Raw genomic sequence first — 27,156 nt, 5'->3', positions numbered from 1 at the left:
TTTTGTGTATGGCTTTACTTGCACTGAGCATTGCCCTCAGTTGTAACATGAATTCCATGTTCCGAGTTTTGACTGCAAGCTGTGAAAGTGTCTGATTTCCAGACTGCCTTGTCTTGGGCTATGTGTGGCCAGTTAACTTTTTCTGTTAATTGAGCAGTATCTTAACAATGCTTTGCATTCCTGTGATTGTCATTTAGCCTGTCCTACACAATGGTAACACAGTCAGAATGTTGTTGTAGGCATGCTGTTTTTTGGAGAGAGACGCAGCGCTGTACCCTCATGTGCAAGCTTAGCAGTTTGAAGTTTATCTGGGCAAACAAGAAGAACAGGAAGATTCTTCTCCTCTCCTCTTTTCTCTCTCTCTCAATCTCTGTTTCTGTGGTTTAAGGCACTAAAATTCAAAAGAAGCTACCGGACCCCAGTGCTTTAAATCTGTCACCAAATAATCTTGTTATATATTAGTTTTGCATCTCTAGCAATGAGAGGTCTTTAGGCCTGTTTAGCTGAAAGGTCTGACATGAATTCGGGATATGTACCTCACACCGTCCGGTTTGTTTTAGGGCTTCTGCATGTTATAATGGGTATCTCTTCACATTTCACCATTTAGGTTACCAGATTTTTTTTAATGAATCTGGGGACCCCTTTTTTTTTTTTTTTTTTTTTTTTGAAGCTGAGTAGCAACAGGGAGTCAGTAGTGGGGATGGTGAGGCAAAAGACCCTGGGCCCAAGCACACATGCATATTGTATAAAGGTGCAAAGCCCTTCTTTCGCAACCTGTGAAACATAGATGCTCTGAGTTTTTAAAAAACTGGGCAACGGCACCTGCCTGTGACTCCCGAGCCTCACACAATCTCCTTCCCCCTTCCCCCTTTGTTTTGACTGATCTTGGGAGTCATAGGGTTTCCCAGTTTTTAAAAAAACTCTGCACATTTATGTTTCACAGGGTGTGAAAGAAGGGCTTTGCACCTTGCCTGGCAGAGAAACCGCGCGCCTTGCGCCCCTCCTGGACAACGGCCGCCCGCCTGCAACTCCTGAGCCTCACCTGATCTGTCAAAACAAAGGGAGAAGGGGGCAGGAGATCTGTACCGCCGGATGTCCCTGCTTCCCCCTCAGCAGTGGCGGCGGCAGCAAGCAGATCCTGAAGCCAGCCAGAGCCAACTGTGTTACCAGGCTGGCTCCGGGCTGCTGAGGCTGCCGCTGCCACGTTTCCCGGGGACAGATTTGCAAATCTGGGGATATCTGGTAACCCTAAGCTAAACTGATAAGCAACCCTACTCTACAACACACTAAGGTGGAAGTTGCACCTGTGCAGATTAGCAAGTATCCTAGGCTTCCTTGTCCGAAGACTAGCTATGCCACAAGCATGACAATTGCAGCAACTATGGCGGCCACCCAGAGACCACCCCCTCCAGTCACAACATCATCCACAGACAACACCCCTGAATGAAAAGCACCAATCAATAGTCTTGTGAGGAAGGCAACCCTGGTTAATGATAACCCCTTGCTCCTCCATCCGTTAGGCGATGCCCAGGGAATTGGGAGCAAAAGGCCTTCCCTACCTGATGTTCTGAACCTGTAGCTCAGTGGGGGGTGTGTGGAATGGGGGAACATGGCAGAATTTGGGAACCGTGAGTTCAAATGCTTGCATATTTTCAAAAACGAGGAGAAGCGCTCAGAAATGTGTATCCAAATACATACCTCATACAAGTCCAATTATACATACATGACATCTAAAAAGAGGAATTTGAGAGGGGAAAGTTAGGAGGGTCTCTTTAACATCTCATGAAAGAGAAATTGTGCTTCTCATGAAAAGGCTGACACCTACACAGGAGAAAAAACAGTGGCATTAAGATAGGAGAATGAAGTTTTTCTCTTCCAGTTCTACTGATGTTGAAATGCAATGCATGCTTTAAATAGTTATGCAACAATCATTCCTTTAAGCTCCTTTAAAAATATTTAACCTAAGGGTTTTTTATTTCGTCTGGATTTAGTCTAATCCTTATTAATAACTTCCGAACTACCAGCCCACTTCTAGAAGAATAGCATTATTACTTAATATTAACAAAAATAAATTTTAAAAGTCAAGAGTCTGTAACACAGACTTACTTATTACGGTATGTGGTTTCGCAAGTGAAAACCATACTTGGTTGGATACACTCTGGGGTCAAGTGAGAGATTTGGAGAATCTGCGAGCAGATAGACCCTTAGGTATTGCGAAAAGGAAATATTTGGCTGTGTAGTCTTCTCCTGCATGGTCTCACGCATTCCAGAGGTTGCTGGTTTCGCTTGAAAACAAGGTGGTGTAAACTCAGGCGCTCGCTCCATTTTGTGGAGCAGATTTGCTTGGCTGTGCTGCCATTCTTCAACGCTCACACGTGCGGCGGTGGCAGTGCTGCGGCCTGCATGAAAAATAACAGGGGTGGCTTGCTCCCATGGCAACCCACATCCGTGCCCCTTGTGGGCTATTCTCTCTTGCCCTCTCTCTTGCCCTCCCTAGCGTGGGACAGGCAGTTCACTGTAGGGCTTGATATTGAGACCAGAGAGAGTCACTCAGGGACGCCTCTGAGGCAAAGTTGGCTGAGGCCGGGAGGAGGATGGGTTCAGAGAGAGAAAGGGGGTATAAATGCTATTTCCTGCGCAGGCTGCTGCACTGCTAAATTTGGAGAGCCAAAGCAAGAGATCTCTCTTGCTGTTTTTGATACTGCTCACGTAGCAAGTTGTAAGAGGAGAGACTTTAAAAGTCGTTTCCTTTATGAAGCCTCCCTAGCAAGCTTTTCCATTCCCTTTCCCTCATTCTCTAGATTGGCTTTTTCATATCTCTCTCGCATATCAACTAATCCATGGGTAGGCAACCTAGGGGCCAGATGCCAGTCAGTCAGTCAGTTTTATTGCACATAGCCAAAGGCTGCCGAAATGTACACAAAATCATTCGACAATTAAAAGAAAATATACTGGATTGATACAAACATTTATATTATCAAAACATTACATACTCTAAACAGAGCTATAAAAGTACCCCAATATACAAATCAAGACATTAAACAATAAAATTCATAAGCTAAAATCACATGGCCACTAATATCTCAAAAAACAATGTCAATTAATACAGTGTGTGATTTATACTCAGAGTTTGGTGACAAAGATAGAGTATAGCCTGATGTAGATAGATGCGGCCCAATCGCCTTCTAAATCCGGGCCACGGATGGTCCGGGAATCAGTGTGTTTTTGCATGAGTAGAATGTGTCCTTTTATTTAAAATGCATCTCTGGGTTATTTGTGGGGCATAGGAATTTGTTCATTTCCCTCCCCAAAAATTATAGTCCGGCCCCCCACAAGGTCTGAGGGACAGTGGACCGGCCCCCTGCTGAAAAGGTTTGCTAACCCCTGAGCTAATCCCTCCCTCTCTAAGGTGAACAAATGTGGCTTCCAGTTTCCCTCTTCCTCAAATTTCTTCCTATTTCCAAACACTTTCCTAGTGCCATCCACCATTCCTGTCCCCCCAAAATGTCTCCCACCTCAAGGCTACCTGAAAGGAGGAGTTGGTAGTCTTGGACTCTCTGAAGCACATTTCAGAGCTGTAGCTCGTGGGGAACACATGGCTAACCTAATGAAAAGTTCAGGATTTGCATGAGGGAAGGAGGCAAACCCAAGTGCCTTTGCAGAAAGCAGGCTTTGCATGTGTGGAGGGACACTTCAAGCGCCCCTCCACCTGCAAATTCAAGTCAAAAAGAGGTAACAAAAACCCCATGCTCCAAACATCTTGGTCCAATTTGCTTGCCTCCCCACTGGAGACGCCCCAAATGTTGGGTGCTTCGTGTAAAATAAATGAAAGACTTGCCGTTTTCATCCCCCAAAAAGTTTTTGATTTGAGTTCCTACTGAAATGAGGCTGCATTTTAAAGTTGTATTTTAATCTTGTTTTTACGTTGTATTTCAATCAATTGTTTTTATATTTGGTGTTAGCCGCCCTGAGCCCGGTCTTGGCTGCGGAGGGCAGGGTATAAATAAATTTTTTTATTATTATTAAAAGTTTGCACACCTTTCTTTAGTTGTCGGAGCGCTTTCGGCTACCCAGGTGCCAAATTTCAGGGCTGCGTCTTATCAGGTGAAGCTTTAATCCAGGGGTCAGCAACCCTTTTCAGCTGGGGACCGGTCCACTGTCCCTCAGACCATGTGGTGGGCCGGACTACATTTTGAAAAATAAAAAATGAACAAATTCCTATGCCCCACAAATAACCCAGAGATGCATTTTAAATAAAAGCACACATTCTACTCATGTAAAAACATGCTGATTCCCAGACCATCTACGGGCCGGATTTAGAAGGCGATTGGGCCGGATCCAGCCCATGGGCCTTAGGTTGCCTACCCCTGTTCCATGGCATTCAGAGTACATAAGCAAGACAGCCAGTCCTGAGCAGCTTTCCATAGCAAAGCTACTAATAGCAGCTTTTTATTCTGCAAGCATTGTAGATGCACATATTGGAAAATCCCCTGAAGGCTCATTACAGTGCCTGAAGGGCAGAGGAACGCTCACAGCCCAATGTGTCGTCCATATGTGGTTTTGTTTGCTCTGTGTTGGAGTGTTTGCCTCTGTTATGAGACATCTCTCCCTTCCTTCCTTTCTCCCTCCCTCTCTCCCTTATTATATTTTTATTCTGCTTTTCAGACAAAAAAAAAGAAATCTCTCAAAGCATCTCGCCGCAATTAAAATTCAACACACAGTGCCCAGACAGGCAGGGTACATAAATGAAAAGAAGGAGGAGGCCCCGCCCTCAGGCTTGCAAACTCAAAAAGACAAGACAACAGAAGGGGAAGGGAAGGGAGCTGGAGCGAAAAGAAAGAAAGAAAAGGGAGATCAACATGTCAGTGCCAGAACAAAGAGGTGTGTTGGGGAGGGACTGCTCAGCGCAAATGGAGCCCTTGCTTTTCCAGGTTCAATTCCTGGCATATCCAAATAATAGGAAGCAGAAGGAGCTGATGGGGCAAATAGCCTGAGACTGCCGGTCAGAGTAGACAGCATTGGGCTAGGATGGACCAATAATAATAATAATATAATAATTTATTATTTGTACCCCAGCCACTCTGGGCGGCTTCCAACAAAGATTAAAAATACAGTGGTACCTCGGGTTAAGTACTTAATTCGTTCCAGAGGTCCGTTCTTAACCTGAAACTGTTCTTAACCTGAAGCACCACTTTAGCTAATGGGGCTTCCCGCTGCCGCTGCGCTGCCGGAGCACAATTTCTGTTCTCATCCCGAAACAAAGTTCTTAACCCAAGGTAATATTTCTGGGTTAGCAGAGTCTGTAACCTATAGTGCATGTAACCCAAGGTACCACTGTACATTAAAATGTCACACATTAAAAACTTCCCTGATCTGATTTGGTATAAGGCAGTTTCATATATTCGTAAGCAGGGATATGCAACTAATTTTTCTAATTTTCCTGCATTGGACCTTCCTTTCACCTCTGTGCTTGCAGGACAACTGACCATTGGAACAGTGTTATTTTGAGGAAGGATCAGGCAGAGGAGGGATATTCCTGCCAGCTTCTCATTCTTTGCTAGAAAAATGCAACCTGTGCCGTTAATAAAGATAGTGCAACTCGTTGGCGACAAATAGGGCGAAACGGGGATAGAGCGCTGACACCCCGACTTCCTCATTACTTCATATAATAACAACGTTGAACTTACCCTTTTCTTGAATCTTCTTGAACTTATTAAAAAAAAGAAAAAATGAAAAACTGAGTCAAGAATTTGTGAGAACCTAGTAAAATCTGATATTGCAAGTTCACTTTATTTTAGGTAGTTTGTAAGTTTCTGTGGCACTTTGTAAGTAATTGTCTCTTTCTCACATATTTGATAAATGGCGTAAAATTATTTTTGAACCACTGTGTGAAGATTTGTCGCCAGTGTGATGTACGAGTTGCACTAGCTTCTCATTCTTTGGCTGATAATATCTGGGGCCGGATAAAATTTGTGCGATGAATGTTGAATCCTAGATGTAAAAATGCCCCAACTTCCCTAGTAGTCTGGTGTACTTCAGAAGATGCATGTGTACAGATTTTCAGGGTTCTGGCTAGCATTGGAGTACCTCAACCACTTTAGGGTCCAGTTCATGTCTTCTTGCTGCAATTACAGTGGTACCTCGGGTTACATACGCTTCTGGTTACATACGCTTCAGGTTACAGACTCCGCTAACCCAGAAATATTGCTTCAGGTTAAGAACTTTGCTTCAGGATGAGAACAGAAATTGTGCTCCGGCGGCGCGGCAGCAGCAGGAGGCCCCATTAGCTAAAATGGTGCTTCAGGTTAAAAACAGTTTCAGGTTAAGTACGGACCTCCGGAACGAATTAAGTACTTAACCAGAGGTACCACTGTATTATTATTACAGTCATACCTCGAGTTGAATGCGCTTCGGGTTGAGCGCGTTCGAGTTGCACTCCGCAGCAACCCGGAAGTAATGGAGTGCATTACTTCCAGGTTTCGCCGCTCGCGCATGTGAGACACTCAAAATGACGTCATGCGCGGCAGTGGCGAAACGCGACACGCGCAGATGCACCACCGCATCTTGTGTTCCATTCAGGATGCGAACGGGGCTCCAGAACGGATCCCGTTTGCATCCCAAGGTACCACTGTATTATGAGCCATGAATGAGTCACAACCTCTTTATTTATATATCTAACCCTCACCTATGAAGTAGGGTCTCTAGCCTACAAAAGTTCATGCCATACTAAACGTTTTAGTCTCTTTCATTTTTTTATTTTGTTTAGGAATTTATCTCCCATCCCTCAGGTCTTGCCGTTCTCAGGGTAGCACTTTTCCAGCGCCACAGGACTCGTCATTATTTTTGCTGCAGCAGAGTAACACCACTTATCTTCTGGGATTGGAAATGGTGTGAGAATGGCCAGATTGTCTCTGCATGGGCTCCTGGCATCTATTATGGGATGGATGGCACAAGCGTAGAATATGGAAAGCTGTATCCCAGCGTACAGGAGAAATCAGCTTTTAAGAATGTAAGAAAAGCCCTGCCTCTAAATTGGATTTGATTTATTGTATATCTATGCTGCTTTTTGTTCAGCTGAATCTCAAAGCAGCTTACAAACAATAAATAACCATAATCTACAGAAAAACAGCAGAATACCACAAATGCAGCACAAGCCATTTAAAAGATTTTTAAAAAGATATTTTTAAATCATCAATAAAACAAATACGATATATAAATCATTATTTTCAAAATAACAACTACCATATTTTTTGCTCTATAACATGCACCAGACCATAACACACACGTAGTTTTTAGAGGAGGAAAACAAGAACAAAAAAATTCTAAACGAAATAGTGGATATATGATTTTTGTGGTTCATGCTGTGGTCACAGACATGTGATCTGACAGTGAGTTTGGAGTAGCCCAATGGAAAAATCCTGAGGATCCATGTGGATCCATGCTTTGTAACAACGGAGGAGGGAAGGAAGGGGAACCATGGATCCTCTGCTCACGACTGCAGCAGATCCCTCCCGCCACCCGCAGGCATTTGCTCCATAACACGCACAGACATTTCTCCTTACTTTCTAGGAGGGAAAAAGTGAGTGTTATGGTGCAAAAAATACGGTAAAAAAAAGTTGAACAGGTAAATTGGCGGCAGCACAGTCATTGTTAATCACAACTTCCATGAGTTTACCCCCAAACAAAAATTGAATTTTTGGAAACCTGGACATATGGCAGTCGCCCCCCCGCTCCCAGTTTCTGCAAACTCTTGGTCATTTTGGTTGCCCTTTTCTGAACCTTTTACACCTCTGCAATATCCTTCCTGGTTCTGCTTCAACACGGCTTGTTCTTCTATTTTTAATAGTGATTCCCACCAGTTTCCCCAGAAAATACATTAAGCTAACTTTCCTGTAGTTTCCCAGATCCCCTCTCTGAATCCCTTTTTTAAAAAAATGGGTGTTTTACATTGGCTCCCCCCGCCCGCCCCCCGTTTTCAGAGACAAGTGCTTGTTTTAGGGACAAGTTGCATGTTTGGGCTAGTAGATCAGCAGTTTCACATTTGAGTTATTTAAGAATTCCTGGGTGGATGTTATCCAGACCTACTATTTTGTCAAAAAAGCTTATAACTTTGCTTGCTGTCCCTACTATTTGCCTCAGTTCCTCAGACTCACTTTCTGTGAGAATTAGTTCAGGCCCAAGGATCTGCCCTACATCTTCTAGTGTGAAGACAGATGCAAATATTTTATTTAGCGCACGGGTAGGCAAGCTAAGGCCCAGGGGCCGGATCTGGCCCAATCGCCTTCTAAATCCGGCCTGCGGATGGTACGGGAATCAGCGTGTTTTTACATGAGTAGAATGTGTCCTTTTATTTAAAATGCATCTCTGGGTTATTTGTGGGGCCTGCCTGGTGTTTTCACATGAGTAGAATGTGTGCTTTTATTTAAAATGCATCTCTGGGTTATTTGTGGGGCCTGCCTGGTGTTTTTACATGAGCGGAATGTGTGCTTTTACAGTGGTGCCCCGCAAGACGAATGCCTCGCAAGACGGAAAACTCGCTAGACGAAAGAGTTTTCCGTTTTGGAGGTGCTTCGCAAAACGAATTTCCTATGGGCTTGCTTCGCAAGACGACAATGTCTTGCGAGTTCCTGCTGGTTTTTTCCCCTCCCCCCCTTTTCTAAGCCGCTAAGCCGCTTATCAGCTGATCAGATCAGCAGATAAGCCGCTAATAGCGCTAATCCGTCAATGGGCTTGCTTCGCAAGACAAAAAAACCGCTAGATGAAGAGAATCACAGAACGGATTCTTTTCGTCTTGCGAGGCACCACTGTATTTAAAATGCACCTCTGGGATATTTGTGGGGCATAGGAATTCGTTCGTTGTTTTTCCTTCACAATATGGTCCGGCCCCCCACAAGGTCTGAGGGACAGTTTACCGGCCCCCTGCTGTAAAAGTTTGCTGATCCCTGATTTAAAACTACAGTGGTGCCTCGCAAGACGAAATTAATTGGTTCCGCAAGTTTTTTCTTCTTGCGAGTTTTTCGTCTTGCGAAGCACGGTTTCCCATAGGAATGCATTGAAAATCAATTAATGCGTTCCTAGGGAAACCGCTTGCCAGGCTGGCGGTGCGGAGAAGGGCTTTTCTCACCACCGCAAGCCTTCAGGACAGGTACGGGAACAGAGGGGAAGGCGCTTGCGTGGGAGGAGGGTTTTTCCTCCGCACCGCCAACATTCAGAACAGCATTCTGAATGTTGGCGGTGGGAAGGAAAACCCTCCTCCCACCCCAAGTCTTCAGGAAAGCCATCCGAAGCTGGGCGGCGGGAGGAGGCGTCCCCCCCCCGCCCGGCATCGGAGCTTCGTTCCGATGCCGGGCGGGGGGAGGAGGTCCGAGGACAGTGGGGAAGACGCGCTGCGCTTCCCCGCTGTCCCGGAGATTTCCCTATGGTCTGTCGTCTTGCGAAGCAAGCCCATAGGGAAATTTGTTTTGCGAAGCGCCTCCAAAACGGAAAACCCTTTTGTCTAGCGGGTTTTCCGTCTTGCGAGGCGTTCGTCTTGCGGGGTACCACTGTATTTTCTTCCATTAGCATACCTTTGAGTCCCTTGCCCAAAAAAGTCCAACTGCTTCCTTAGCTGACCTCGGGCTGCTAATGTATTTGAATAGGGTTTGGGGGGGGCAGTATTATTAGTCTTAATGTTTTAGCAATGCGTTCTTTTTTCCGTTCCTTATTGCTACTTGCCTTTCTTTTGCCAAAGTTTATGTTAACTTTTTATTATCATTTGGACAATACTTCCATTTTTAAAAGCAAGACTTCTTGCTACTAACAGCTTCTTTGACTCTGTTCATTAACCACGCTGGCATCTTCTTGACACTGATCTGTGATATACATTCTAGCTCAGCTTGTATTTCTCCAGCAATGGTTTTAATGGCTGCCTGGCAGATATTCAACTTGTAGTGTTTCCTGCATGGAAAGGCAACGAAACCACACCAGTTGAATTTTTGAAGCTATTAGATGCGAGTTTATGAAATATGTATTATTTAATATGCTATGTGTGCAGCTCGGAAAATGTTGCTCAAATTTTTATTTTTTATTGTTAGTCCTTTTTAGAAAAAGTGTACAGTGGTACCTCGGGTTAAGTACTTAATTCGTTCCGGTTCTTAACCTGAAACTGTTCTTAACCTGAAGCACCACTTTAGCTAATGGGGCATCCTGCCTCTGCCACGCCGCCGGAACACGATTTCTGTTCTCATCCTGAAGCAAAGTTCTTCACCCGAGGTACTATTTCTGGGTTAGCAGAGTGTGTAACCTGAAGCGTATGTAACCTGAGGTACCACTGTACTTAATGGTCCTCTTGTTTTTCCTCCAGTAAGCAAATTGCAGCGGATTACCTAATTATGATGGAAGTCTGTGTAGACAATATCAAATGTTCCCCCTATAGCATAAGTAGATGTAGACATAGGCTGTCACAATTTCAGAAATGTTTTTGGCTCATCTAAGTGCCGTTTCCCCAGATTTGTTTGTAAATCATAAAACGATCAAGCCTGGGTTCTCTACACTTTGATCGTAAGACAGAATGCCAAATAACTTTCTAGCTTGTTGTCTCAGTCCAAGTTATGGGATGATGAACATGTATATATTCCAGAAAGCTGTTGATGAACCTGTATGTCAGCTGTTATTCCTTCTTACCCTTCTTGACAGTTTATACTTGGATTCTTGCTGCAAAGCATCAACTCAGCCTCAGGTGTGGCTCCCATGGCTGCCAGTTGCCCTAGGAGGCATTCACAGGTGTATAAAAGGATTTACGGAAGCCTGTAACCCTCTTGGCACTAATCAACCGTACCCAGCTGCTACTCTGCAAACTACCCAGATGGGAGGCTGAGTGGAAGGAGGGGGTCTCGTTCGCAAGGTGAAGGCCTCAGGAGACTTGGAGGTTCTGTGCTGTGACGCACAGAGGATATTGTGTTGTCAGAGATGCAATGCAGATCTCTTTGGGGTTGGATACAGATTGTGGTGGTGCTGTGGGTTAAACCACAGAGCCTAGGACTTGCCGATCAGAAGGTTGGCGGTTCGAATCCCGGCGAAGGCTGAGCTCCCGTTGCTCAGTCCCAGCTCCTGCCCACCTAGCAGTTTGAAAGCACGTCAAAGTGCAAGTAGATACATAGGTACCGCTCCGGTGGGAAGGTAAACGGTGTTCCGTGCGCTGCTCTGGTTCGCCAGAAGCGGCTTAGTCATGCTGGCCACATGACCCGGAAGCTGTACGCCGGCTCCCTCGGCCAGGAAAGCGAGATGAGCGCCACAACCCGAGTCGGTCACGACTGGACCTAATGGTCAGGGGTCCCTTTACCTTTACAGATTGTGGTCTGAGCCAAAAAAAGATCAGCAGAAAGTGTGTTAAAGGAAAATGGCATATTTCCCCCCCATTTCTGAAGCTCTGCACCTGGCTGATTTCGTATGTTATGTGGAAGCACATAACCTGGAAGAACAAGTGAACTGTGCTTCCTCTTTGAAGTGTAGCAGCTTGACTTCGCTCTATCATGTCTCCCATTTACGCTTTCAGATATATCATTAAGAAGCCATTGTGGCAATTACCTAGGAAGGGTACACTATAACTGCCTTAAGTTCTTAAATTTCGTTTCCTCCTGTGGTTTCTGTTTGAGCTACAGGCCTGATTTTATGGTATCTGTCCCAGGTAAATGCTGTCCTTATTTTGCCTTGGGGAGAGATTACAGGGGTGCCGTGAAAAAAATGTTGCTATGAATTGCTAGGGTTTGACATTCTTCAAGTTTCAGCCCTCTTCCCCAGACTCTCTAGAACACCATCTTTGAGTCCCTTTGAGTCCCTAGATTTCATTAGACTACAACTCCCATCATCCCTAGTCAGTAAGTTCAGGGATGATGGAAGTTATAGTCCAACAACATCTAGAGACTCCTAAGATTGGGGAAGGCTGGTCTAGAAGTTAAATCTCTGTGTGAGAGGGCAGATGCAACTTGCGTCTCTGGTGCACAAGCACGTCAGCGTGAACCCTGAGGCACAGGGTAGTGCAAATCCTGCCATTTCAGACATCTCAGCTGCTGAAACTCATTTTTCACATAGGGCAATTATGTTTTTCTTTATCCCAAAGAACTAACACCCTTTTTGCAGAGTGTTAAGAGTTTATGCAGAGTTACCGTATTTACCCAAATGTAATGTGCCATCGAGGGACGTGGGTGGCGCTGTGGGTTAAACCACAGAACCTAGGACTTGCCGATCAGAAGGTCAACGGTTCGAATCCCCGCGACAGGGTGAGCTCCCGTTGCTCGGTCCCTGCTCCTGCCAACCTAGCAGTTCAAAAGCTAACGGCCAGGGGTCCCTTTACCTTTACCTTTAATGCGCCGTTGAATCTAATGCACACCCTAGTTTTTGTGATGTAATTTGGCAAAAAAGGTGCGCATTACATTCAGATAACAGTAGTTAAAAAGTACCCTATAGCAGGTCAGGTGGGGAGGAGCCTTCAGCGGTGGACAGAAGGGAAGTCCTTGGGCAGTGGTGCTTAGCATGTGACTAGGAATATTGCAATGAGTTCCCTGAGAAGCAATGACATATTTAACAATTGGGTGTGTGTGTGTGTGTGTGTGTGTGTGTGTGTACATCACTCTGCACACATGGAGTCATCCAATGTGCCTAACTGCTGACAGAGGAGATTCCTATCCTTGCAGAACTATATCAGGGGATCAGAATAATCTGCCTCTCCACTGAAGCCAGCCTCGGGCAAGCATGCGCATGCATTCGGCCCATATGCTCCCAGCATCAGAGAGCACTGCTCAGGCGCGCAAGCCATGAGCCAGCCAGAGCTGGATGTTTCTTTGACGGAAGGAAAGCGGTCTGTTGTTCCTCGAAATTCACTTGGGTGGGGGAGGGATTGCGTGGTGGCAAAAATAAAAATAAAAAAATGCACTAGTCGTATACTTTCAGAAATCATGCACATCTGCCCAGGAGTCAGGAAACAGAAATGGCATTCCCCCTGTTCGCGTGATGGGGTTTTATCTGTCTGCTGCACATGATGAATGTATGCAATCAGCTCGACATGACTCTGCCCTTGAGGAGTTCTAGCGCAGAACGCAGTGGCCCGTGTCCTGATGAGAGAGGGCTGGCAGGAGCAAATAAAAGCTGTTACACAACAACGACATGGGCTACCCACTTCCAGACACAGCCCGAGGGGCTGCTGTTGATCTATGACAGCCAAAGTGCCTTGGAATCTGGTGCTCTCAAGGAATGTCTTGACTCTGATTAAAATGTTCCATGAGGCCTTGCTTCAAACGCTGTCTGCATGTACCAGGGCAGAGTGGAAAAGCAGCCTGTGGACCTCTGGATGTTGTTGGGACTCCAACTCCCATCAGCCTCAGCCCGCATTGCCAGTGGTCAGGGATAATGGGAATTGTAGTCCAGTTAGGAGGGCCTAACATTCCTGTCGGGAGCAAGCCAGCAGTAAATAATAATAATAATAATAATAATAATAATAATAATAATAATAATAATAATTTATTTATACCCCGCCCATCTGGCTGGGTTTCCCCAGCCACTCTGGGAGGCTTTCAACAGAATATTAAAATACAATAATCTATTAAACATTAAAAGCTTCCCTAAACAGGGCTGCCTTCAGATGTCTTCTAAAAGTTTGGTAGCTGTTTTTCTCTTTGACATCTGGTGGGAGGGCGTTCCACAGGGCGGGCGCCACCACCGAGAAGGCCCTCTGCCTGGTTCCCTGTAACTTGGCTTCTCACAGCAAGGGAGCCGCCAGAAGGCCCTTGGCGCTGGACCTCAGTGTCCGGGCAGAACGATGGGGGTGGAGACGCTCTTTCATGTCTACTGGACCGAGGCCATTTAGAGCTTTCAAGGTCAGCACCATCACTTTGAATTGTGCTTGGAATCGTGCTGGGAGCCCTCTTCATCCCTCTTCGGGTTCTGGGAGACCAGGGAGGACAAGTGCTTGTTGCAGCAGGAGGGGGAGACACTCGTGTCTCTTCACCGGCCTGACTCATCTCTGCCTCTTGGCCTCGTTCCTCCCACTGTCCTTCTTTGGCTTCTGCCTCTGGACTTCTCTAAGCCCACTCATCCCTGTTACCCCCCTCAGCTTCCAATACCTCCTCTTCCCAGTCTTCTCCCTCTAACTACTCATTGTTGTCCCACCACCACTCCCCAGCCTCTGAGTCTTCTTGGGGGGTTCCCCAGCTGGTTCCTCCCACCATTTCTCTGTATACAACCTCTCCATGGGACGTGGGTGGCGCTGTGGGTTAAACCACAGAGCCTGGGACTTGCCGATCAGAAGGTCGGCGGTTTGAATCCCTGAGACGGGGTGAGCTCCCGTTGCTCGGTCCCAGCTCCTGCTAACCTAGCAGTTTGAAAGCACGTCAAAGTGCAAGTGGGTAAATAGGTACCGCTCCGGCGGGAAGGTAAACGGCGTTTCCGTGCACTGCTCTGGTTCGCCAGAAGCGGCATAGTCCTGCTGGCCACATGACCTGGAAGCTGTACACCGGCTCCCTTGGCCAAGAAAGCGAGATGAGCGCCGCAACTCCAGAGTCGTCTGCAACTGGACCTAATGGTCAGGGGTCCCTTTGCCTTTAACGTCTCCATGACAGTTTCCCACCCTTGTACTAGGGCAGTGTTCTACTGAAATTGGGTCTCCAGCTGTTTTTTCAGACTACAATTCCCATCATCCCTGACAACTGATCTTGCTTGCTAGGGATGATGGGAGTTGTAGTCATGCTGATGACACCCAACTATCTGTTGATGGATGGCCATCCTGACTCAGCCCCAGACACCCTGATCAGATGTTTGGAAGCTGTGGCTGGATGGTTATGTGGGAGCCGGTTGAAGTTAAATCCTTCAAAGACAGAGGTCCTTTGGCTGGGTCGGGATGGTATGGGATTGGGGGGGCAACTCCCATCTCTTGCGGGGGCGCAATTAGTGCCAGCACCGTCCGTGAAGAGTTTGGGTGTAATCTTCAACACCTCCTTTCCATGGAGGCGCAGATTGCAGCTATAACAAAGGCGGCATTTTTTCATCTCCGCCAAGCTAAGCAGTTGGCTCCTTACCTCTCTTGCCCTGACCTAGCCACTGTGATCCACGAGACGGTCACCTCCAGACTGGATTATTGTAACTCGCTCTACGTGGGGCTGCCCTTGAGACTGACCCAGAAACTCCAGCGGGTGCAGAATGCCGCGGCGAGACTCCTTACGGGGTCCTCGCTGCGGGATCACATTCACCCAGTGCTATACCAGCTGCACTGGCTCCCGGTGGAGTACAGGATCAGGTTTAAGGTGCTGGTTTTAACCTTTAAAGCCCTATACAACCTAGGACCCTCGTACCTATGGGACCGCCTTTCCTGGTATGTCCCACAGAGGACCTTATGGTCTTCAAACAAAACATCTTGAAGGTCCCAGGCCACAGAGAGGTTAGGCTGGCCTCAACCAGAGCCAGGACTTTTTCAGCCGTGGCCCCGATCTGGTGGAACGCTCTGCCACAAGAGACTAGGGCCCTGCGGGACTTGACATCTTTCCGCAGGGCCTGCAAGATGGAGCTGTTCCACCAGGTCTTTGGCCAAGGCACAGTCTGACCCCCTCCTTTGGTAATCCTCACAGAACTCTAGCCCAATGGTTGCCATTAATTTGATTTGAACTGATTTTATAATGAAATGATTTTAGAATGCTGTATTACTTTACTGTTGTTAGCTGCTCTGAGCTCAGCTTCGGCTGGGGAGGGCGGGATATAAATAAAATTTTATTTTATTATTATTTATTATTAGTTCCAAAATAGCTGGAGACACAAGTTCCAGAAATACTGACTGCCCTAGGATGTGAAGTAGGATCTTCTTTTTAGCAGCCTTAATTTTGTGGAATTGCTTCCTAATGGAAAGGATTTCCTCCCCCCCCCTCTTTTAAAATACTTTTAACAATTTGATTCTGCTGTGAATGTTCTGTTATATTATCAGAGGAGTGTTGGCTTTTTGTCCATTTTTACTGCATTTGAGAGGTATTAATTAACAACTCTTGAATGCAATTTGAGAAGAGCAGGGTATTAAATGTAACCTTTATTACGAATTTAGAGCACTGAACACTCTGCGGTGAATACTCATTATAAGACATCTTTATGAACTATGGTCACTTGGGAAGCAATTATTAGTGTTTGCAGAATCTTTAATCACCACTTTGATATCCAACAAGCAAAGGGTTTTATAGAGTCCTGACATTCGTTTTGCAGAAAGAAAAACTCAATTTAATGGTAGCTTTGGTGCCAGTGGGGCTTAAAAAAAAATCAATTCAGCAGTTACTGGCATGGCCTTTTATCCTCATATGGAGTTGTTTGCGTTCTTTGCAATCCATGAATGTATATTACCAAATTAATTCCTGCTTCCCTGCTGTTCAGAAATAATTGATTCAATAATAAAGAGTTGTGATCTGATACCTATAGCTGCTTCTAGGCAGAGGATCAGATAGTAGATTGGTCACTTCTCTCCGCAGGCAAGGGATTTTTTTCGAAATATATTGTGTGCAGTTCCACAAAAATTTGATGCTTTCCCATCTTTGTTGTTATTTAGTCCAGTGTTTTTCAACCTTTATTGGCCAAAGGCACACTTGTTTCATGAAAAAAATCACGAGGCACACCACCACTGTGTGCGGAGAGGGAGATGTCAGAGCCCCGCTGCTCTCTATGGGGAATCGGATGAGAGCGGACCGCCTGTCCGCTCTCATCCGATCCCATCCGATCTGATCTCCACCCAGGACAGATGGAAAATAGGGTGGACACAGTCCGGCGCCCGCATAGCGGGCAAAAATTTGACATTTTTAAAAAATATATATATCTTTTGAATTTTTCAATTTTTCCCACGGCACACCAGGCAACATCTCGCGGCACACTAGTGTGCCGCGGAACAGTGGTTGAAAAACACTGATTTAGTCGTTTAGTCATGTCCGACTCTTTGTGACCCCATGGACCAGAGCATGCCAGGCACTCCTGTCTTCCACTGCCTCCCGCAGTTTGGTCAGACTCATGCTGGTAGCTTCAAGAACACTGCCATCTCGTCCTCTGTCGTCCCCTTCTCCTTGTGCCCTCCATCTTTCCCAGCATCAGGGTCTTTTCCAGGGAGTCTTCTCTTCTCATGAGGTGGCCAATGTATTGTAGCCTAAGCTTTAGAATCTGTCCTTCCAGTGAGCACTCAGGGCTGGTTTTCTTCAGAATGGATAGGTTTGATCTTCTTGCAGTCCATGGGACTCTCAAGAGTCTCCTCCAACACCATAATTCAAAAGCATCAATTCTTCGGCGATCAGCCTTCTTTATGGTCCAGCTCTCACTTCCATACATCACTACTGGGAAAAGCATAGCTTTAACTATACGGACCTTTGACGGCAAGGTGATGCCTCTGCTTTTTAAGATGCTGTCTAGGTTTGCCATCGCCTTTCCCCCAAGAAGCAGGCGTCTTTTAATTTCGTGACTGCTGTCACCATCTGCAGTGATCATGGAGCCCACGAAAGTAAAATCTCTCTCTGCCTCTCACGCAAGGATAGGAGAGGGACAGGAAGTCCCGTTGCGCAAATGGAAGTCCTTGTGCGAAGTGGATGACTTGGTTGGGTGCGACCCGTGGTCTCCACAGGGACCTAGGATTATTCAGGCAACATTTCCTGCCCTTTCCGATGTCCTTAGTTGGAAGACAGGAGCTCTCTCCAAACTTCTCTGAGGCAAAGGAATGGGCCTGAGCTTCTGGATCTCACTCTAAACAAGATGGGAACTGTCTTCAAGTTTTCTCATAGGCCATTGCCAGGCAACAGCTCCCTCCAAGTTCCTCCGAGTGAGAGGAGTGGGACTGAGCAGCTGGAACCGTGATGGAAGCAGTTTCTAGGCAGCACTCCCAAAATATAAGTATCTTGCAAATTTGCTTGGAAGCCTAAGAGCTGGGGGGGGGGGGGATATTCCTAGAACTGCCAGATTTTTAAAGGTCATTCCTTATGTGCAACCATCTCCAGTGAGGAATTGTGCATGGAATTCTCATCAAAGTGGGATGCATATGCTTTTTTCCTCATTTTAAGCTTACACCTTGAAAACCCATCCAAGCAGTCTACCTTCCTTGGCCCCTCAATAAGGGACCATTGTTGTAACGCAGCTTGCTTTTTAAGCAAATGCCCGGCACAGTGTTAAGCATTCGTATGTGAGGCACACATTTGAGAATAGATCCCTGCTGAAAACAGTGAAGCTCAGTTCCAAGTAAACATGCATAGCCGTGAGTGACACATGCCAGGTTTTTGCTTATTTTCATTCTAAATGTGGGCCTTTACCTTCCAGATCTTGCTTGGTTAAGCTAAAAATGAAATTCCAATAACATTTCCCTCCTCCGAAGCGGACTTTCGGAACTCCCTCAGGGATTTTTGTGTTTCTTGCCTTTGTTTTATTCCCAGCAAAAAGTGTGCTTGCTGTTTTCCAGTCTGTTGCTGTGTGATTTATGAGCCTTTCATGAGCAGACATCCACCAGCTTGTAAATAATTGCACTGACAAGGAAGGCCAGTCTGGTAAACAGATTATTCCTAATTGTGCAGGGAGAGAGTCAGGAATCCTACTGTCACATCCAGAAGCATACCTCATTCCTCATGTTTTTCCAAAGCCCTGGCTGAAGACTTAAAGGGCAAGCCACGTCATAGTTGTGCGAGCGGAGTATAAATAAAATATGTGTGCATTGAGTCAGGAAAGAATCTGCATATGCAAGTGAACTGGCCAAAAAATGAATTGGTATTCTTCCAAGGCTGGTTGAACATTATTGCCACAGACTGAAAAAAGCTATACTCTTTGGCACAACATACCCTAGTATACTTAATACATGATACTCTGGGCAACATTTACTGCCCTGGGAACCTCTAACTAGAGTTGTAAATACAATAGATAATAATTAGAATAATTTGTAACAGAAGCTCCACCTGGCTTCTTCAAAGATGAGCAGCTAGCAAGGTATCCACTCAGCTTGCTGTTTATTAAAAATCAGCTTTGTAATGGCTTAACTTCCCTGATTCGCAATTCTCTGAAGACCTCTTGCTGCCTTCTCCCTGACCTCCATTTTCTTTTGGTCTGCAGGCTTGTTAATTGGTTCTGGCTGCGCTCTTTATCCTCTGGGCTGGGACACTGAAGAAGTCCGGCAGACCTGTGGTTACCTTTCCAACCAGTTTGAGCTGGGTAAGTAAGTGGCTGCCAATGGAGCAGGTTTAAATAAAGTTAACGGTTTTGACTGAGTCTGCTGAAGCACTTTGCATGATCTGCTTAAGCCTTTCTGTCGCCCTGACCACTGAAATTCCGACGCCACCAAAGTTAGGACAGTTGCCATCAGCCCTCCTGTTACAGAGGAAAAGGTCTGCCTGCTGTCTGCTCTTGAGAAACTGCCAGGATTTTATTGCATTTGATTTGTGGTATGGTACCTGTCTCCTCCCACTAGTAGCTTGGGAGGTCTGCAGGAACACCATGAGGCTGCAGATGGGTGATTTGGGATTGTAGTAAAGTGGTACCTCGGGTTAAGAACTTAATTCGTTCCGGAGGTCCGTTCTTAACCTGAAACTGTTCTAAACCTGAGGTGTGCTTTTGCTAATGGGGCCTCGATTTCCGTTCTCATCCTGAGGTAAAGTTCTCAACCCGAGGTACTACTTCTGGGTTAGCGGAGTTTGTAGCCTGAAGTGTTTGTAACCTGAGGTGTTTGTAACCTGAGGTACCACTGTATACAGTGGACACTCGGGTTGTGAATATGATCTGTGCAAGATGCACGTTCGCAACCCACAGCGTAAAACGTACTGGGAGCCAATGCAGATCTCTCAGGACCAGTGTTATGTGGTCTCGGCAGCCACTCCCAGTCACCAGTCTAGCTGCCGCATTCTGGATTAATTGCAGTTTCCAGGTCACCTTCAAAGGTAGCCCCACAGAGTGCATTGCAGTAGTCCAAGCGGGAGAATACCAGAGCATGCACCACTCTGGCGAGACAGTCTGTGGGCAGGTAGGGTCTCATCCTGCGTACCAGGTGGAGCTGGGTAGACAGCCGCCCTGGACACAGAATTAACCTGCGCCTCCATGGACAGCTGTGATAACCCGGAAGTAACCCGTTCTGGTACTTCTGGGTTTCAACGGTCCGCAACCCGAAAAAACGCAACCTGAAGCGGCTGTAACCCGAGGTATGACTGTATAGCATGTCTCCCAGTTGTCATCATGAGGCATGCGCAAAGTGCTTGGGAAAGAGGCGGAGAGGGATCTGCCTGCTGCTTTGTATCCAGGGACCTGATGCTTCCATCTGCTTCAGAGTGGGCCGTTGGTGTCACTTAAACTCTCGAGCTCATGAATTGGAGTCATGGTGGCTCTCCCCTTGTTGCTCTCCCAAGCGCTGCAAAGCAACAGAGGGTGGCTGAAGCCTGCCCAGTTGAATGAATAATCAATCCAGTAGCAGAGAGTTGCCTGGAGGCAGTGTGCCCAAAGGGGGTTTGGGGGGACAGGTGAGCTAATGAGCAACTTGATCTCTTGTCTGGAGATCCTAAGCAAACTCTACTGGGACAGAAGTACTGTATTTTTCCATGTATAACATGCCCCATGTATAAGATGACCCCTATTTTTGGGGACCACAAAAAAGGGGGGGAAATTGCCCAAAGTTGTTGAGCCTTTTTGGGGGGAGGGAGATTTCCCAGAGTTGTTGAGAGCCAGTGTGGTGTAGTGGTTAAGAGCATCGGACTTGTAATCTAGTGAACCGGGTTCGCTTCCCTGTTCCTCCACATGCAGCTACTGGGTGACCTTGAGCTAGTCACACTTCTTTGAAATCTCTCAGCCTCTCTCACCGCACAGAGTGTTGTGGGGGAGGAAGGGAAGAAGATTGTTAGCTGCTTTGAGACTCCTTAAAGGTAAAGATAAAGGGACCCCTGTTAGGTCCAGTCACAGACGACTCTGGGATTGCGGCACTCATCTCGCTTTACTGGCCAAGGAAGTCATGTAGCCAGAATGACAAAGCCGCTTCTGGCGAACCAGAGCAGCGCATGGAAATGCGATTTACCTTCCCGCCGGAGCGGTACCTATTTATCTACTTCAACTTCGTGCTTTCAAACTGCTAGGTTGGCAGGAGCAGGGACTGAGCAACGGGAGCTCACCCGTCGTGGGGATTCGAACCGCTGACCTTCTGATCGGCAAGCCCTAGGCTCTGTGGTTTAACCCACAGTGCCACCCATGTCCCATTTCTGACTTCTTAGGGTAGTGATAAAGCGGGATATCAAATCCAAACTCCTCTGCTTCTTTTGGGGGGTGGTCACCAACCCCAGTCGCTCGACCTTCCCACTCGACACAACCACAGCCAATTGCATGCACGCCTCCCCACTGCCGTAAGTGAACCACCCAATTGCCACAGCCAATTGTCAGCAGGCCTCACTGCAGCAACCAATCGCCGCTGATAATCTCCTGCTGGCTGCTGCCACCAATCACCCTCTGCTTTCCGTGTATAAGACGACATGCAATTTTTGCCTATTATTTCTAAGGAATACATAGCGTCTTTTTCCTAGCATTCATCATCTGGCGATTCAAGCTTTTGGGTCATCCTTATTGGGATAGAAAAGTCCCGTTTTAATATTCGCGCACCCAAAATAATGACATGCCTTGTAACCAAAATTCACCTCTTACTTGTTCTTTGCAGTGTTTCCTTGAATTAATTGCAGCTTGCATTTTTTATTTAAAAGGGGGAAAAAAAAGAAAAACAATAATGGTGAAACCCATCTAATATTGTCCTTTGTCTTTTGTTTACCTGTAGGTACCTGTGAAATTGGCTGGGCTTACTATTGCACAGGAGGAGGAGCTGCTGCTGCGATGTTGATCTGCACTTGGCTAGCCTGCTTCTCTGGCAAGAAGCAGAAACAGTACCCTTACTGAGACCAGAAAGACGCAGCACAAAGAGAACCAGTTTAGGGATATGGAGTGGGGGGGTGGGGGGGGGAGAGAGAGAGGAAAATAAATGCGCATGTAAGCCTTTCTTGGAAAGGTGATTTCTGTTCTTCACTGTCGCCAGATCAATACAAACAAGAGTCAGTGACGTTTGACACTTAATGAACAGTGGGGTTCTCTGTAACTTAGGGGTATAAACCAGGAATTTCATAGAGCTTATGCTCTTAACCACTTTATTCCTAGCCTATTGTGGTGTAGTAGAAAATGCAGGAAGCATTCACTTTCTTGTGTGTAGGGAGGAGGAAATTAAGGGTTTTTAAGCAGTGCTTCAGTTGAAATGGTTGAAAAAACTACATGCTGGAAGACAAGGATGTAGCCTTATAAAATATTATTTAACATGACAGGGGATTGGACATAAAGGGGGCATTTCTTCACGGTTTTTCTGACGTGATTTCTCTGACGTGATCAGCCACATCGGCTCACAGCTACAGCACCTGCCTTGTGTGTGTGTGTGTGGATGGCATCTATTTTGAGGCCTTAAAAGTATTAGCCAATCTGATGCGGAGTTTTAATTTTGTGAACTTAACTATGAAACTTGTTACGTGACTCCTGTAAAGCACATCTGCCTACTTTTGCACAGACACTTTTTCCTTCACACGGCACCTAACTGCAGATTATGTGGAGATATTTTTTTTACAATGTACCAGGCTCCAGCCAATTGGACTCGTTTGCCTGTCTGCATACCATTAAGCAGTTTGTAGTAGCAGCTCACTGCGGAAGGCTCTGATACTCAGGCAAAGCAGCCAAGGGGTTTTCTTCGTTATTTAAAAAAAAAAAAAGCAAAAAAAAAAAAAAAGCACAGAGATCCACATCAAGTCATTTCTCTCCTTTCACAAATGCACATGTTAACTCGCTCCTTTACTTTCACATAACCTGCAGAAATATGGCCAAAGTACACATTGCATATATTTTTACAGGTATTTGTGTGTACAGTCAAACCTCTTCTTACATCCGCCTCCGCTTGCGTCCGTTTTGCGCAACGTCCGCGGCAAACCCGGAAGTAACCGGCAGGTTTGCCGCCGTTCACGCATGCGCAGGAGTGGTGATTGCCATTTGTGCATGCGCAGAAGCGGGCAATCGCCGCCCGCGCACAACGGCACCTCTCCCAGCGACCCATTTCGACTTCCAGACGGCCCTCAGGAACGGATTGTGGCCGTGAGTAGAGTCTTTTTTGGCATGGCGGGTGGGGAGAATTGAGCATAGTTCCATCCCAACATCACAATTCCACGATGCAAAAAAGGGGCGTTACTCTATTGCAGACATTTTGTAAAGTGTACATTTGGCGTGCACGTTCTTCTCACCGTATCACACCTATGCAACATACTGTATTTTTTGCTCTATAAGACGCACCAGACTATAAGACACACCTAGTTTTTGGAGGAGGAAAACAAGAAAAAATATATTCTGAATCTCAGAAGCCAGAACAAGAAGAGGGATCTCTGTGCAGCGAAAGCAGCGATCCCTTTTGCTGTTCTGGCTTCTGGGAAAGCTGCGCAGCCTGCATACGCTCCATAAGACGCACACACATTTCCCCTTTCTTTTTAGGAGGGAAAAAGTGAGTCTAATAGAGCAAAAAAATACGGTAGGTTTCTCTTCATTCACAGATGGAAATGCTCAGATTGCCTGTTCAGCTTCTTCTTCCTCCATGTTAATTCATGCACACATACCTCGAAGCACAGTACATATAAATCCACAGACCCCATTTATATAGACTTCCTCTTCAGGCATGCTTTTTTATGCTCTCGTTATCTTGATTCATTACATTCACTCCATAGAGGAGCAACGAAGACCCGTATGTCCGCTCCTGCTTCTCGTTTCCTTCTTTCGCCGCACAGCTTCAGATGTTCATCAAAAGTAGCAACAAAGGAAATGCAAGCGACTTGCTTCCGCTCTAGTAGTTTTCATGTGAAAGGGAGATGCGGGCATTGCCTGCTGCAAGGTCTGCATTCTCCTTGGCACAGAGAGTGCGTCTCGATGTCGCACAAGACCAAGAAATAGCAACAGAGGACAAGTCCTTCTTTGTTTACTTGGATAGTTTTGTTTCGAGACCACTACTTTCATTACTGCTTCGAGCGATGAGCCGCTCGCAGAGAATCACTGTGGAGCAGAGCAATTGCGATTAATACTCCTTGCACTCCTGTTTTGTTTTGCTCTGCTCTAGATCATATGAATTTCAGTATTATACCACGTTTTAAACTAAAACAAAAACCCTAATGGACTAAAGGGCCATTTTTTTCAGTATTTTATATAATCTGTGTACACGTGTTCTCATGTTTTATTAATGGCCTTTTCAGACCTATATACATTTTATTAACCTCAATGTTTTTCCAAGTTTCTTACCAAAATGCAATATTTTACTCAGCGTATGTAGCCTTTTAGATAGGGACGTTCTATGAAGGGCAGGAAGGAGAGAGTTCTGTCCAGTGAGAATTGTGGGTGTGGCACAGTAGAATATTATGACTTATGCAAGAGCAATGACAAACATCTTCCAATTTTTGTTACTAATAGCTAGGTACTTATTGACGTATTGTGCTGTATTGTTTATTTTAATATTAATCTTTGTAATATAATATAAAATGTACGATATCGTTTGTATTTTAGAATCTGTAAATAAATGTCTTCTCTATGATACTTCAGCCGTCTGGTTGAGTTTCCCTTCCTCCTTTATTTTTTATTATTACTTACTAAATTTATATACTCCTCATCTATCTTTCATAGCTATGGCTTTACAGGATAAGTGTAAATGTCAGCCTGTACCTTGAAAGTAGGATATCCATTTGCAAAGGCTGCCAAACGGAACGAGGGAAGGACTGACACTGACTAACCGTCATTTTCTGGAAAAGTGCCGTGTTCGAAGAACTCCCACAAGGCCCCATACATGAGAGGTTTGTTATGTTTCTTCTGCTCTGCAGCTGCCTGAAAGCCTGGCAGCAAAGGAGAGGATGCATCCTGCTCAAGGACCTCTCCTTCAAGACTTGTACAGTGGTACCTCGGGTTACAGACACTTCAGGTTACAGACTCCGCTAACCCAGAAATAGTACCTCAGGTGCGAACAGGATGAGAACAGAAATTGTGTGACGGTGGCAGCAGGAGGCCCCATTAGCTAAAGTGGTTAAGAACAGTTTCAGGTTAAGAACGGACCTCCAGAACGAATTAAGTTCTTAACCCGAGGTACCACTGTATTCCTGTCAATGGTGACGTCAACCTGGAGCCGGGGGCACTCTCCATCAATGAGGAATGCTGCATCTTTCACAGAGATAAAATGACCTGACCCCAGCTTTCTCCTTCCACCGTTCCCAGGACATAGTTGTTCCGAGTTTCTGCCCTCGTCCCAGACACTTCAGGGAAAAGAAGTGGCAAGTAAGCCACTTCCATCTATCTATCTATCTATCTATCTATCTATCTATCTATCTATCTATCTATCTATCGTAACAGGACTTGCCCAATGATAAAAACAAGAGTCCCTGTTTGTCCCCTTCAAACCAGATGCATGTGGCCAGCAAGTGGCCAGAGCCACTATCTATGGAAATGTGCAGTCAAGAGCTTATAGAGGCAATGCTAATAATAATAATTTATTATTTATACCCCGCCCATCTGGCTGGGTTGCCCTAGCCACTCTGGGCGGCTTCCAACAAAACACTAAAATACAATAACCTATTAAACATTAAAAGCTTCCCTAAACAGGGCTGCCTTCAGATGTCTTCTAAAAGTTTGGAAGTTATTTTTCTCTTTGACATCTGGTGGGAGGGCGTTCCACAGGGCAGGTGCCACTACCGAGAAGGCCCTCTGCCCGTTTCCCTGTAACTTGGCTTCTTGCAGTAAGGGAACCGCCAGAAGGCCCTCGGCGCTGGACCTCAGTGTCCAGGTAGAACGATGGAGGTGGAGATGCTCCTTCAGGTATACTGGACCGAGGCCGTTTAGGGCTTTAAAGGTCAGCACCAACACTTTGAATTGTGCTCAGAAACCTACTGGGAGCCAGTGTAGGTCTTTCAAGACCGGTGTTATATGGTCTCGGCGGCTGCTCCCAGTCACCAGTTTAGCTGCCGCATTCTGGATTAGTTGTAGTTTCCGGGTCACCTTCAAAAGTAGCCCCACATAGAGGCCATTGCAGTAAACCAAGCGAGAGATAACTAGAGCATGCACTACTCTGGCGAGACAGTCCGTGGGCAGGTAGGGTCTCAGCCTGTGTACCAGATGGAGCTGGTAAACAGCTGCCCTGGACACAGAATTGGCCTGTGCCTCCATGGACAGCTGTGAGTCCAAAATGACTCCCAGGCTGCGCACCTGGTCCTTCAGGGGCACAGTTACCCCATTCAGGACCAGGGAGTCTTCTACACCTGCCCGCCTCCTGTCCCCCCAAAACAGTACTTCTGTCTTGTCAGGATTCAACCTCAATCTGTCTTGTCAGTCTTCTACACCCGCCCACCCGCCCCCTGTCCCCCCAAAACAGTACTTTTGTCTTGTCAGGATTCAACCTCCACCTGTCTCGTCAGGATTCAACCTCAAAAGCTAGAGTTCTCCCAAGGAATAGCACTGCCCACTCCATCAAGGGGCAGCCACCATACTGCAGTCCACAGAAGTGCATCCCTAAAGAAGGATTCCCTTCCACGTTGACACTCAAGATGAACAGATATGCCTCTGCCTTTGGATGGAGTAGCCTAAGTCCATACCCACTCAGGATGAATGGGGTAGTGTAGCAAGCAGCTCCACCAAGATCAGACCTTAAGGCTCCTTGGGTCTCGTTCCTCTGATCAGCCTAGAACAGGAACTCCCAGAGACCTCCCTCATTCTCTCTGTTACGTTAAGTTCCTCAATGCCTGGGGCCAGTTCAGTCCTACTGTAACAGAACTGTTCTCAGTATTGTTAATACTGGGTGTTGGATCGGTTGCAAGGAAGTTAGTTCCCCTTCCTGATGCTCAAGCAAGACCAAATCATGTCAATCTGTGCTAACTCTACCTCCAGGAGGAGTTAACTCTTTCCAGGAGTTAACTCTTTCCTGCATGCTCCACTCTCTGCTGACCAGAAGAACACTTCACAGTAAGTCCAACTTGCTCTGTTAAATGTAGGATCTCAAAGGTGGGGCAACATTAGCCAATAGGGTTGAGTCCACAGGCTCAGGCAACCTATGCAGAGGTTAAACTGAAGTGCCATGTACACACTTGCTACCAATCCCACTTTTTCTGCCATATAATTGAAGTGGGCCTAAGGCAG

The 27,156-nt window shown here is 46.2% G+C and overlaps 1 protein-coding gene across 2 annotated transcripts in view; it reads left to right on the top strand.

Annotated features, from left to right (window-relative positions):
• The window catches only part of LHFPL6 (LHFPL tetraspan subfamily member 6), a 29,549-nt gene extending 4,968 nt beyond the window's left edge, over nt 1-24,581 (top strand). Inside the window, exons 3-5 of one of the 2 annotated variants that reach the window (XR_014523958.1) lie at nt 19,069-19,167; nt 21,755-23,270; nt 23,532-24,581. Coding sequence is in view for 1 of the 2 variants with exons in the window: in XM_083495338.1 (XP_083351464.1) it covers nt 19,069-19,167; nt 21,755-21,873 (218 nt within the window). In the remaining variant the exon portion in view is untranslated. Of the gene's footprint in view, nt 1-19,068; nt 19,168-21,754 lie in introns of both variants that reach the window. The other variant, XM_083495338.1, reaches the window with a different exon arrangement.
• Nucleotides 24,582-27,156: the final 2,575 nt, after the last annotated feature.

Source organism: Podarcis liolepis (genome assembly GCF_965112155.1).
Source record: "Podarcis liolepis genome assembly, chromosome: 3".
Taxonomy (NCBI): Eukaryota; Metazoa; Chordata; class Lepidosauria; order Squamata; family Lacertidae; genus Podarcis; species Podarcis liolepis.
The sequence above is the reverse complement of the archived record's forward strand: the minus strand, read 5'-3'. Positions and strand labels throughout refer to the sequence as shown.